The following is a 14,973-nucleotide window of genomic DNA, read 5'->3' on the forward strand; positions in this document are numbered from 1 at the left end:
AGTCACTCTTAATCCTATCACAAATATTTCTTTTGTTCTGCCCTTTCACTATAGTTTACAAGGTGTTTATTTTCTAACTTTTCCATTCTCAGATGGAAGGTCAGCAATCATAAATGTTCAGTTTCTCATTCCATCATTACCCTTTGTTTGAACAGTTTAATATTTCTAACATTTTTTTTTGCTATAGATTTACTATCATAATACGTTGTTATTAAAGTTTAAGGCATCACCTGTATTAAAATTAATGACTAATCCAAACTACCACTTTGGGGCTGTTCATCATTTGCATGGTAGCTGACCAGAAAGATTCAATATAGATTTCAATTGCAAACATTGGATATTTTTTGTTACATTTTTTGGAATGCAAAGCCAGCATTTACTGTCCATCCCTAACTGCCATTGGTTGGAATAATGGCACGTTACCTTCTGAAATCAATGCAATCCTTTGGTTAAAGCATTAATGGTGCTGCTGGATAGACCAATTTAGATCTTAAATTCAGTGATAATGAAGGAATAATAAATATATCCACGTCAAAATAATATTTGACTTGAAAGGGAATTATATTTTATTATGGACTTGGAGTTGCTGCAACAGTTACCTGGCTAAGTAAAATGCAACTCAAATTGTAAAAGGCACCCTTTGCAATTCTGGTTCACCAAAGCAATACATCTCCTGTTTTGTTTTCAGATACTACAAATGATTTAAGTACAAAAAATAATCAAGTAACAAAGTTATAATCTTACAGTGAGGAAGCTAACAACTTTCAAAAGAAAAAAGATTATTGGTAAAACGTATAATATGTGACAAATGAATAGTGAAATACTAAGAGAAGAACTGAAGATATATTTTAGCTGCCAGCTTCCAGAATGGGCATTCACTGATTAGAACCAAAGAACACTACAGCACCGAAACAGACCTCTTTGGCCCTTCTATGCCGATCCATTTTTCTGGTTCGTCCTACTGACATGCCCCCAGTTCCTAGCTCTCCGTATCTCTCCCAACCAAATACATGTCCAAATTCTTCTTAAATGTTAAAATTGAACCTGCATTCACCACGTCAGCTGGCATCTTGTTCCACACTCCCACCACTCTCAGGACTGGCCAGTTCTAGCATAAACCAGGAAAGCTAATTATCTAAAATAGTTGAATTGATTGTTAATTCCCAAGGAGTGAATCATGATGGAAGACAGATTTCCTTAAACTTAGTGGAATGGGAGCATATTCCCCCTAAACTTTTCCCCTTAACCCATGTCTCACCTACCTTCAGTGGAAAAAGCCTACCTACATTAACTCTGTCTATCTCCCCTCCCCTCCCCATATTTTTAAATACCACTATCAAATCTCTCCTCAATCTTCTACACTCCAGGGAATAAAGTCCTAACCTGTAACCTTTCCTTGTAACTCAGTTCCTGAAGTCCGGGCAACTCTGCACTCTTTCTACCTTATTGATATCCTTCCTGTGGTTAGGTGACCAAAACTACACATCAATACTCTAAATTTGGCCTCACCAATGTCTTAAACTTTACCGTAACATCCCAACTCTTATATTCAATACTTTGATTTATGAAGGCCAATATGTGAAATTGTATTAATGTTTAATTAGTTTTGACATTAAAAAGAGAACATTTAAAAAAAATGTTGCTTGCATGAAAAGTGATGGTTTAAGGCAAGAATTACATTTTAAAAAAAATTATAGGTGTTTGAGTTTCATGTCAAAACAGAAGGATGAATGTCCTGGAGGGGCTGAATATAGTTCTTTGTATATTCATTTATAATTATCTGAAGCTTAGGTAATATAATAATCAAACCCTTAAGCATTATCTAAGGAAAATGCTCTGCATTGATTATACTCTTGCTGTGTAGTTTGAGAACTCTATTTGCAAGTCCATACTGAAATAACATTTAGTAAATTTACCATGTTACTTTCAGCAAATGTAATTATAAAACAGAAGCATCCTGTCACAGATGTCAGAAAATATTCAGATTCTAACCTTATTAAGGGCACTGCTGAGATGTTTCTCATATTCTGGTGGAGTCCGTAGCAGCAACAACTGACAAGCATCTTTCATAAGTGGGATGACACTTAAAAAGATTAATACAGCAATGAAGAGAGAACAAATAGGATCTGCAATCAGCCATCCAAATTGGTGAATTAGAAGAGATGAGATGATCACTCCAACACTGCCTAGTGTGTCTGCCAGCACATGCAGAAATACTCCTGCAAAAGAAATGCATTATCTGCAAAGGGATACATACGAATATTGAAATCTATTTTTGGCAGTCCAACATTTGAATACAAATCTCAATTGTTTTCTCAATTCTTATCAATTAACTGAAGGTGCCATTGTTGACAATGGCAGTCCATTCCACAATGTTGGAACAGGAATTTCGCAATTTTCCAGACATTCATTCACTGTCAGAATTAACAAAATTGACTCTCCCATGTTAATGCATGTCCTTTTAATGCAAAATATATTATTAAACCTACAGCTTCAAAAAATAAAAAGTCAGAGCTCAATGCTGTTTCAAACATTATCTCTTGTAATATGGCAATCAAACTAAGGCAATTTTCCATAAACAGGAATGTTTTGGTGGTATAAAGGATGAAACAATATTGTCAAGAACTTTGAAATCTCTTCCCGAAATGGAAGGCACAACCTTGAATGAACCATGCTGAAAGATGGAATTCTGGCCCTGCAACATTCCCTCAGGATTGCAGTGCATGTCCATCTAAACTTTGTGCTCAAGCCTCCAGAGTAGAGCTTGTACACACAATCATTTAGCTCCGAGGTGAGCCACAGCTGGCATTTAAAAATTCTTCCAAAATATATCACAAACAATATAATCAGGCAAAGACATCTGTTTAAATAATATAATGAAATTTAGGATCAATGGAATGTATTATGGGCACTTTGCAAGGATTCAATACATTTGGATGAATTTAGACATACAGCATGGTAATAGGCCCTTCTGGCATACGAGTCCATGCTCCCCAAATATACTAATTAACTTACAACCCCAGTACATTTTGAAGGGTGGGAGGAAGCTGGAGCATTCAGAGGAAATCCACACAGACATTGGGAGTACATACAAACTCCTTACAGACAACGCTGGATTTGAAACTGGATCGCTGGCGCAGTAATCGCATCACGTTAACTGCTATGCAAACAATGCCATCCCAAAAGATAAAGAAAAAAGCTTTACAGTAAATCTAATTTTATATATTCAAAATTAATTATTGCTGAAGCATTGAAGTAACCTCTTTATTCAAGTGACAAAACTTTAACATTTTGGTGGTCAACTTTTTTTTTTGAGGGCAAAATTTATTCTAGTTAGGTTCAAAAAGAAGCAATTTAATAGTCTTCACTGCATGTGTCCTGCTGGATGCACTGGTGTAACATTTTCATAGAAGTCGGGTTTTTGAAAAGAGCTCATTTCGTTTTTAAAAAAATAAGAGAAGAATTTTATATTTGAATTAACATTAGATATTTAATAATACACCTAGGGATGGGAACAAATATTGGGGTTATGCAAATTAAATAAGCACAAGTGGCTTGTAGTGAAGAACATTAGTATACTATATCCTGTTGTAGTGCAACATCCTACTATTCATGAATTTAAGTTTGATTTCAGTGTTCTTACACATCAAACAACTTTGGATAAAGACATTTTTACTACTTTGATATTTCTTTTCTTTTTCAATCTTTTTATTATTATTATAATTTATAAACACATACAGTTCAAAGAGATATAAAAAATACATAGTAAATCTTCGTCTGCGAAGCCAAGCCAAAGAAAAAAAAAGTAAGTAATGAATTAATACAGAGATATTAAACAATAATATTACAAAATAAAAATATATCATAAAAATTTAAAAAAAAATCAGTTTAGGGTGTGAACTATCTCTAAAAAAAAGATATAATTAATAGCAATATATGAAAAAAGAGAAAAACCCCAAAAAAGAAGAAAAAACAAATCTGAATTAAAAAAACTTAAAAACAAACCTACAGATATAGCTAAACCACGCCGATCTCATCTTACAGCCCAATTATCATACATAATCATAGAAAGAAAACAGAGCCAGATCAACTCACCACAAATGAAAATATTGAATAAATGGTCGCCAGGTTAACTCAGACTTAGAAGGGGATTCGTAGACAGAGTTTCTACTTTGATATTTACAATTAGAACATACCCAACATTATTTGTTAAATGCAGAGTAAACGTAATTACGCAAACACTTTACCTCTCATATTAGCGTTCATTCCTCCTGCTGAAGATCCATGGGAATGACCATGGTTGTGGCTGTGACTGTGGCCATGTCCTCCATGCCCATGATCACTATGCGAATGTCCATGTCCGTGGCTATGGCTATGGCCATGCTCATGTGGAGAGCAACTGCTTTGAGAACCACCATGGGAATGGGCATGGCTAAAGGCACAGATACCAATCAGGTTCACTACAAGACCCCCAATGGAAACTGGCTGTGCAAAGTCAAAAGAGGAACAGCAGAATAAATATAGTACAGCAATGGTATTCATTTATTTGAATTTACACTGAAAGATTCAGGTTTGAGTGTAAATATATTTGACACAAACTAATATAATGAAAATATTTACTATCCAGATTTGATTTCACCATTTCTATAAAATCTGTAAAGTAAAATGGTAAAACTGTTTGTGCCTTTTTAAAGTTGTACAAAAATACCTTCAATTCTTACACTTCAAAATACTCTCAGTAAGAAAGAAACAACACCTACCGTTAACATTTCTGTGTCTATGTCTGGAGGATCAAAGACTCTTGCTACTGACTCAATGAAAACAAAAAACGCTATAACCATTAAGAAAAGGCCATTAATAAATCCAGACAGGATTTCAAGGCGACCATATCTGCAACAAAAAAAGTGATAATTTCACTTGGTTTAATGAATCATTATAAAGGTAAACAAGTCATGGCAAAAATCAAAGGCACCAGAGCATGATTAATATCCCTGTCTATATGGAAATCCCATATATGGACTATTGGCTGACCAGGTGATGTTTGCTATGCTATTGGGACCACAATTAATGCACTCCCATTCAACACACCAGGGCCTAGGTTTCCATGTACTCCAAGTTTATTGGAAAATTATAAGATTTGTAACATACAAAAACAATTAGAAGCATCCAATAGTCAGGAAAATTTGCCAATCCATCATTAAAGTCCCGAGTGTGCTGAATATCAGGTTTTACTGTATTTCACATCCATGTCAAGATATTTTTGTTAGTATGATTGAAGGTTTGTATATGGTCATTTGTACCTTTGCCATTTTTTGAGCATAACAGGAATTGCAAGGGGAGTTGACATTTGGTCTGAGCATTGAAATTTGATTTTGATAGAAAAATGACTCTGGCACACTCACGCACATAAATATTATGGGCTGAAAATATCAACGTTAGAAAAAACTAACCCGTATGAGTAAATTCGAGTTGCCTTCCATCTGGTCATTAGGGCTGCAAACAGACCCAAGACTAATGCAGAACAGTCAAACAGCATGTGGAAACCATCAGAAATAAGACCAAGGCTGTTTGTCCATACACCATAGAATAATTCCACAAACGTAAAGGCCTAAAATAAAATCAGAATGAATCTGCATTGGGATTATTCACTCCTATTCAGATTAACAATTAAGTTTGCTTATTCTTTGTACAATTTAAAAAAAAATCTTATCAATGATATGGTTACAATTAAGAGGAATACAGGAACAAAATGTCAAAGTATCTTTGGGAAAAATTATTGAACATCAATTTTCTCCACATTATCACAAAGTTTCTATCGTGATGTCAATATCAACTTTTCACTGCATCCATGTAAACATGTTTCCACTAAAGCCCTCACACTTGCCGTTCTCACCCCTATGTTTACCTTGAATGATTTTCCACCTCCATTAATGTCAATTGATCAAAATTGCTCTCTCTCTCTAGAGTGCCATGCCAATTAATTATTCCTGCTATTGTTGGTCAATACAAATTTGGTCCATGTTCTTCTTTTTAATTTTCTTTTCCTGCAACCTCATCAACCTATACCCTATTTCGCCCTCAAACTCTGATTTTGGTCTCTTTCCACTCTTATCGTTGGTGAGATTTCCTGTTCAGGCTTCTGTTCTAAAGTTCATAAAACCTTTTCCACCATAGTTTGCTTGCCTAAAATTCTTGTTTAAACACACTTTTTTTGATCATCTGTTCATTTTATCTTTGTTTACTTCAAAGTCCACAATGTTATTTTTGGTGAAAAGGAACATGTTATTGCTGTATCTGCCTCTCTTCCTAGAAAAAAAAATCTCAAAAGAATTTGAGCCATACAATGGCTGGCGATCACCTATTGCGGTCATTTAATACATTGGGGAACAGAGAAATAAACCTGTAACATGAAAAGGTTGAAAATAGTTAAGAGGAGTAAATTTGATCTTTGGATGTGGAAGATACTAGCAAGATCACATTTATTGTCCTGGTCTTAAAAAGTCAACTACAGAAGTTCCAAATAATCCACTTATAATTTTGCAACTTGACATTATAAAATGTTAACTAGTTTCACATCTAAATTACAAGAGCGTGCCATTAAACTAGGATTCTGAAAGTTCAAGAAACGATCAAAGGCAAAGGATGAATGTTGAGTGAAACACTAAAGTCTGCAGACACCAAAAACACACCAAAATGCTGAAGCAACTCAGCTGGTCTTTCAGCAATCATAGGAGACAGATATACTGCCAATGTTTCAGGCCTGCATCCTTCAAAGAATAAGCAGAATGAGTAAGAAATAGGAAATCTTAGAATACAGACATTGCTGGCTGGGAGAGGAATCCAGACCAACAAAAGGTACTAATTGGATAGAAGGGGAGAGGTGAGAATTGATTAGGTCTGTGTGAAAGTAGACAGGGAAAAGGGAAAGAGAGAGTAGGGGAAGGTGACAGGGAAGAAATGAGGGAAGGAAGGATTCAACTAAAGCAAGAGAAGTCAATATTAATGCCATCCATTTCAAGGGTGCCCAGTTGGAAAATGAGATGTTCCTCCAATTTGCGGGTGGCCTCAGTCTGGCAGTGCATGAGACCATGGACAGATAGGTCAGCAAGGGAATGGGATGGGGAATTGCAATGGGTGGCCTCTGGAGATCCTTGCTATTGTGGCAGACAGAGCCAACGTGTTCAACAAAGTGATCTCTCAGTCTGCACCAAGTCTCTCCGACGTAGAGGAGACCACAACGGGAGCACTGGGTGCAGTGGATGACCCTTGAAGATTCACAAGTGAAATGTTGCTTCACTTGGAAGGGCTCCTTGGGGCCCCAAATGGTGTTGATGGAGGAGGTGTTGGTGCAAGTTGAGCATCTCCTGTGGTCACGGGGGCAGGTACGAAGGGACGATTGGTGGGGAGGGAGGACTGGACAAGGGAGTCACGGAGGGTAGATTCCTGCAGAAGGCAAAGAGGGGAGGAGAATGTGTGTGCAGTGGTGGGATCATGTAATAAGCAGTGGAAATGGTGGAGGAGGAGGTGGAGAAGAATGTACATTGCACATTTTTCTCCACACAAAATGAAAATGAAGTATCACTGTGATTAAACTGTCTAATAATAATGAACCAATTATGTGTGCAAGACAACACAATTAGAACTTTCGATGTATAATAAATAATAATCATCCTCATGCCACCTTGTGCAGAATGCTTACATCGACAGAGGAATGTCCTCCTGCTACAGTGTCCACATCTGCATTTTGGACTTCAATGCCTGTGCATTGCTGTGCAGAAGTACAGAATGCTAAAAGTTATTCTGTTCCATCCCTGGACCCATCACACTCTATCTGCCCCCCTCCCCCCCCCCAACTCCCAGCTATGTTAAGTAATTGCTGGAGGTTTTGGCTTAGCCTCATTCATTCAGATAGGGTCATCAACCTTACTGGGTGGCACAGTTAGTGTGGCGGTCAGCGCAACACTATTACAGCACCAACAACCCAGATTTAAATCCAGAGATATAAGGAGTTTGTACATTCTCCCTGTATCTATGTGGGTTTCCTCTGGGTGCTCTAGTTTTCTCCCACCCGTAAAAAATGTACAGGGTTTGTACGTTAATAGTTGTATAGATTTTATCCAGAACCCTTGGGGGACAGTGTGTTCCGAATTTTGGAAAGCCAGATTTAAGCCCACCCGAATTGTGGTTGCCGTCTCCTCCCCCCCCCCTCACCCCGAGTCATGCTGCCGTCTCCCATCTGCCCCCCCCCTCGCCCACCCGAGTCGCACTGCCAGTCTCTCCTCACTTGCCGGATTTTGGAGCTTTCCGGATTTTTGTCCAGATAAAGGATTGTGTACTGTATTTGGGTAGCATGGGCTTGTGGGCCAAAAGGGCTTATTAATGTGCTGTATTTCCAAATTAAAATAAAACAATTATTAAAAAAGTTTCCCCAAACTATAGATAATATTTTCAATTAATTTACAAGTTGAATGTGCTTTTAAATTTGCCAAGAACTCCAAATAATTATTTAAATATTTCACACCGCTTCCAAATGCAACAGAAGGCTACTAAAGGCTATCTGTGCACGGGACCTTGTATTGTACTGCCCAAGGCCTTCTTGTTGCTTATAGGATTTTTAACTCAGAATGATTGTAACAGTGAAGTTATTGTGAGACAAGTGGCCTTAAAAAGAATGCAACACCACCAGTTTCATGTGAGATTCAGGTGGGGTAAGGATGAGCCAGTCCAATATGAACATGGAGCGCCAACTTTCACTTCACAAACAAGGCAATTTAAAATGACGAAAACTTCAATCAAAATTCTGTAACCCAAGCAGGGGCCTGGCACATTCATTAATTTCCTTGTTAAAACGGCTTAATCAACTTTTGCTCATAACTATATTTCTTTTATTTCTAGGATGAAAGAAAAACAAGATAATAAATCAAGTACTGTACTTACAAGGTTAAGGCAGAGAAAATAGAAGATCTGTCTGGAATCATACTCTTCCAGAATTTGTTTCAAGGATTCTTTGATAAACCTGGGCAATGACTGTGAAGTATGCTGCAAGGCATCACCCATGAAATTATAGAGTGGGGTACCTTCAGGTGAATAACCAACTAGAGTACCCTTCTGGCCTTTCTTGGAAGGTGAGGATAAGATGTTGGCAGCTAGGAAAAGATAAGGATAAATGTCTGTTGTGTCAAATCTTTGGAGATTTGCTCTTTTAAAAAATTTGTGTTATTTTTATAACTTAACAGTAAATATGCAGAAAAGACAAGGCAAATAAGTTTAAAACCCTTCAAAGACAATTTGACACAGAATTTTAACCAGAGCAAGGCATCACCCTTCATCTTCTCGATTATCAAATCCCAATTAAGCAAGGGTACCAAAAGCTTGTGAAGGTTCAAATGAAAATAGGAAAGAATATTGCAAACTTTACTTTGTACAGAGCATGATCAGTACATGGAATGCAGTTCTCATGAATAAATGGTGCAAAATGTTTATCCAAGGAACCAATATTTGGTAAGAATTTCATGGCCACACTTGAATTGGTGTATTTGGGCAGCAAGGGTTCATGGGTCACCAAGCAATATATAAATATATACACAGTTTCCAAGTAATAACATTACAGAATATAATTACAAAAATTATCCTCCAGGAGAAGCTGCTCTGCTGGAGTTTCGGGCGGGGGGGGGGGGGGGGGGAGGAGAAAAAAAAAAAATCACAGAATACCCCAGTGATCTACAATGCTAATATTTCTGATGAATATGTCAGAAAGAGTTCACTGATTCAATTCACTGTTGCAATTTTAAGACTAATGCAGAAAGAATTACAAATTTCAAAGCAGAAACAGGAATAATATTTGTTAAGATATAAACACCAGGATAAAAATAATCCATTATTGGAGATCCAATTTCAATGGGATAAGAACAGATTTTCCAAGAAATTTAAAGCCAAAACTTCCCACCTGACCAAATAATAGTAATAAAGAACTACAGGTGCACAGGTAACACAAGTGAGATCAAGTTTATTATAGAGGGAAAGTTAAAAAGCAAATAAGAAGGGTAAAGAAGAGTAGTGAATGTTTGGAATTCTCTAACCAGGGAAGTGGTTGAGACTGCCTCATTAAACATATTTAAAATTCGGTTAGATAAATTTTTACATGATAGAGGAATTAGGGGATATGGGGAGAAGGCAGATAGGTGGAGTTAGGTCATAAATTAGATCAGCCGTGGCGGAGCAGGCTCGATGGGCCATTTTTGCCCTTCTCCTGTTCCTACTTCCTATGTTCCTAAAGAAGGAATATGAGCAAAGACTGGCAAGAAACAAAACAGAATCTAGTTAAGGATCTCGGGTGTGTTGTAGAGAAGGATCGCACAGTGCAAGCATATAGTACCTTTCAAATTGGTGGCATAGGTAGATAGGGTGGTCAAAAAGGCTTTCAGCACATTGGCCTTCTTTAGTCAGTTGTCAAACTGAATAGGGTAAGATTTATGATGTTTCCAAGATTTGGGGTCTGAGCTAGGGCCTTATTCCTTGGAGCGCAGGAGGATCAGGCTGCTGGAAGAGGTGACTGAGTCAGGTACTGTTGTAACATTTAAGAAACATTTGGACAAATACATAGATAGAATAGGTTTGGAGGGATATGGGCCAAACACAGTCAGGTGGGACTAGTGTGCGTTGGAAATTTTGATTGCCGAGGCAAGTTGGGCCAAAATGCTGTATGACTTTATGGCTCTAATACTGTATGGATATGAGAATAGGAAATGGATGCAGCCAGAGACAAAACAACTCCTGGTGAAAAAGGGGCTAGTTCAGTATCAAACAAGTACTTTATATCTGTCTTTACCCAAGAAGATACAAACGGAGTCTCAGAAAAAAAAAGTATAGTTAAAATTACATATGGTATAATAACACAATGATGTAGAAAGACTAGCAATAAGCCATATGAAATTTATTCTTTGTTGTTGAGGCATGTAAAGGAGGAAATTACAGAGAAGCTGTCTATAAACTTCCTAAAACTGAAAGATTCAGGGTGTTAGTTGAGAGTTGGATTATTGCAAATATTCCAAAGTGACATATAGATTTGTACAGTTAGGGTCAAGAATACATTGCTAGCATAGTAGCGGAGATGATTAAATGGTAGCATTTAAAAGAGAACTGGACTAGTATCCAAAAGGAAACAATCTGCACATCAAGGAGATAATGCTGCTAAAGGAAATTGATATGGACTCAGTGAACTAAATGACCTTCTTCTATGCTGTAATTATTTGGTAATTCTGAAGTTTAATAACTTCCATCTGAATTTGCAAGAATTTTAAAAGGATAAACAATGACTCCTCATTTTTATTCAATGAGGGAATATGCACAGGAGAGGAAAAGGTTTTACATACAAAATGATTTATGTGCAGCAGGGACTACTTTCATTTACATATTAAGGGATTAATGTTGAACAATAAACATTAATGGTTTCAATGAAAATCATTCCATGTTTGGCAAAACTATTACTGTAACTTATTTTACAATATCAGAAAAGAAGACTACTCACCTAGTATGAAGAAAATAGCACTAACCAAAACGCCACCTGACAGAACATGTTCAGTACTGTGCTGCAGGGTTTGTTTGTTAATCACACGTAATTGATCAGTTATTGGATGTGTCCAGAAATTAGCAAGAAGTAGGGCACCAAAGACAATTGGAAATGAACTGTATTGTGCACATTTTGAAACTTCAATCTTGGCTGAACATATAGATTCCACGTAGAAGTCCAATATTAGCACACAGAAGATGATTGTCCCAAATGGCATGATAAGAGAAGACCAGGATTCGACCTTACTCTTTAAAAAAGAAAAATTAATCAGATATTTGTCCTTTTTAAAGATGCTACTTACAGCAATGTGATATTGCTTTAGTCAAGTGAATGCTAGTCAAAACCTTTCATAAAGATAACTGGAAAATAATGAAAATATAACTGCACTCCTTTTTTTACCTCAAAGCAAATTGCATTGTAAAGAGAAATGTGGATCAGTAATGGAACAAGATTTTATGGATTTTCACCTGTAAAATGTTCTGTATGTACATCTCAATTCAACAATCCAATTAGTACTTGCTCCAATGTATTACTTAGACAGCTTAAGAGACAATATATTTCTAACAATAATGCACACACAAATTACCCCAAACATTTTATTACCAGTGTTTAATCAAAGTATATTGTACTTAATACAAATGAAGATTATAAAATAATGAATGGATATTCTTAGTAAAACTGAAGTCTTGTACAGCAAGGGAAGAATGAAAGTCCTGGGCATCAGGTTGATATTGAACACAACAAAGGGGTTCAAAGTGGGCCAGGAGAAGCAGAAAATCAATTTATTTGTGGATGATGTACTAGTATATTTGACAGACCCGGGGTGGGGGGGAACCGTTGACCAGACTGGGGACCACATTGAAAAATAATGGCAAGATCTCTGGGTACAAGATAAATTTGGATAAAAGTTAAATTATGCACTTGACAACGGGGGATTACAAATAGTATCCAGAAGGGAGCTAGTTTAAATGGCCACAAGAGGGCATTAAATATTTGGGGATAAAAGTAGATAAGGATTTGAGTGATTTATACAAACTCAATGATCTCCCTTTGCTCCAGAAGATTGAGAAGGATTTGGATAGATGGAAAACCCCGCCCATAATTTTGGTGGGCAGGGTTAGTTGCATTTTAGTGAAGGTGATGCCAAGACTACAATTTCTATTTCAGCCCTTGCCCATTACGTTGCCCCAGGGTTTATTTAAGATGCCCAATGGATGTGTCAGAAAGTTCTTATGGAATGGTAAAGTGGCTAAAATTTCCATAGAAAAATTGATTTGGGACTATAAATTGGGAGGCCTGAAATTGCCAGATTTAAAAAAATGTTTTTGCACAGCCCAGTCGAGGTATATCGCTTCACTCTTTGAGGGAGATGGTATTCCCTCCTGGGCACAAATTGGACAACACACAGTAGGAGAAAAGGTAGCAGGAGAGTTCATTTATAAATGGGACACAAAATTGATATTAAGGAAAACAGTAACTCTATATTAAAATAAGTAATTCAGACATGGCCAAAAAATAAATCAGTGTATTGGAATGAAGATGGGGATATCTACTGAAGTGCACTTGATCCAGAATAAATTGATACCCATGACTCTGGATAATAAAATCCTGGACACCTGGTGCCAGAAGGGGATCAGGTGTATCAAGGATTGTTATGAGCAAGGGAAGCTTATGTCATTTAAATAACTAAGTAATAAATATGATCTGTCCAACAAAACTTTCTTCTGCTATCTCCAGCTGAGATCTTTCTTAAGGGATAATTTGAGACTGACTATGGAGATTCTAATTCGAAAGGGGAATTCACAGAAATTCATCTCTATGATGTATCTTCTACTCCAAAGTGAGGGCCCGAAACCAGGCTTAGACAAGTCAAATGAAAGGTGGGAGATGGCCTTGGGCACAACAAACCATGAGCGGTGCTGGTTAGAATGGTCTCTGGACAGCATGACAGCAGTTGTTAATGGCAGGTACAGATTGGTGCAATACAATTTTCCTCATCAATTGTACCCCACACCACACAAAGGACATAAATCTAAACCAGAAATTTCAGAAATGTGTTTCAGATGTGGTGTGGAGATTGGAACCTTTATCCACTCAACCTTGCTGTGAATAAAGGTGAGATCCTTCTGGGAGGCCCTGGGGGGCATTCTAGAAAAAAAATTACAAAGGTGGATTTTCCACAGGATCCAGAATTGTATCTTCTGGGAAACATTATGAACATGAGTTTTAAACTCTCCAGATAGCAAATTCAATTTGTGAAGGTCATCTTGTCAGTAGAGAGTTGGTGTATAGCGGCTATGTAGAAGTCCATCTTCCAACTAAACATTACATGATGGAGTATGAGGATAGAGAAAATCATGTACATTTTAAGAATATATGACACATTCATTAGGGTCTGGCAGCCTTATCTGCAACATATAGGTATGCAGATATAATTACACCCTTTCTAAATAATTTTTACTATGTTACTTTGGGCTTGTATTTGGTTCCTTTAAGGGTCTGTGACTCTATAAATTTTTGGTTCTTTATGTTTGTTTTATTTACATAGTATTTTCCTTGTGGAAGGGAAGGGAGGAGGTGGGCAGGGGGAAAATGGACTCTGTAATGTATCATTATTGAGAAAGATTGTATTGTTTTGGATTTGAGAGTCTTGGAAAATTCAAAAATATTAAAAAGATAATGAACACAAAACTTTACTGCCACATATATATTCAGCTGTCTCAAACAGTACATGTTCTGTAACCTATGTATTTTCAAATGTAGAATCATCTTCCCGAAGCTCTTAGCAGTGAAGAACAGGCACCATTCAACAGAAAAGTTAACTTTGTGAACAGACAGTTATAGGGAATGACTTTGTGGCAGAGGTAACCGATCGCTGTGGACAGGGGACCATCAGGTTTGGAAAAATCATTGGAAATCCTTGCAACAATGGTAATAAAGGGTTGAGGATTGATTCTTTAAAGGTCAGAGGTCATGGTACAGAAAGTAACTGTGATTTATACAACCAAAAAAAGGTCATAAATGTTATTTACGAGAATGAACCTTTTAATACGTTGAGTTTAGTAAGTCAATAAAGAGAGGCTAAATGGTGAAATAAAGTGCATTCATTGAAGATTAGACATTTTACTTTACGAAAGGAAGTGGTTGTCAGGCTAAGAAAGGTGTTGGAGAAGGCAAGCTAAAATATTATGGTAGATATACTGGTGTTGGCAGCAACAAGACTAAGGTAGGGCAAGAGTAGATGATTGTGGAGGACAAGCATTCTTGGTAATTTTGCAGAACCCTAGGTTGTACAAGATAGTGTGAAGATGCACATCTCACTTCACCTGCGATTGGGAAAAGAGATAATAGAGGATTACATGCAGAGTGAAGCTGATGTATGATTTATTTTCAATGAACCCAAA

The 14,973-nt window shown here is 37.0% G+C and overlaps 1 protein-coding gene across 1 annotated transcript in view; it reads right to left on the reverse strand.

Moving 5' to 3' along the window:
* The window catches only part of slc30a5 (solute carrier family 30 member 5), a 35,615-nt gene that overhangs the window by 7,902 nt on the left and 12,740 nt on the right, over positions 1-14,973 (reverse strand). Inside the window, exons 9-14 of the mRNA XM_069938707.1 lie at positions 11,528-11,816; positions 8,938-9,146; positions 5,451-5,608; positions 4,761-4,890; positions 4,248-4,485; positions 1,993-2,219 (exon numbers count right to left, since the gene is read on the reverse strand). Of these exons, the coding sequence (XP_069794808.1) occupies positions 1,993-2,219; positions 4,248-4,485; positions 4,761-4,890; positions 5,451-5,608; positions 8,938-9,146; positions 11,528-11,816 (1,251 nt within the window). The remainder of the gene's footprint in view (positions 1-1,992; positions 2,220-4,247; positions 4,486-4,760; positions 4,891-5,450; positions 5,609-8,937; positions 9,147-11,527; positions 11,817-14,973) is intronic.

The sequence above is a fragment of the Narcine bancroftii genome, chromosome 1 (genome assembly GCF_036971445.1).
Source record: "Narcine bancroftii isolate sNarBan1 chromosome 1, sNarBan1.hap1, whole genome shotgun sequence".
NCBI lineage: Eukaryota > Metazoa > Chordata > Chondrichthyes > Torpediniformes > Narcinidae > Narcine > Narcine bancroftii.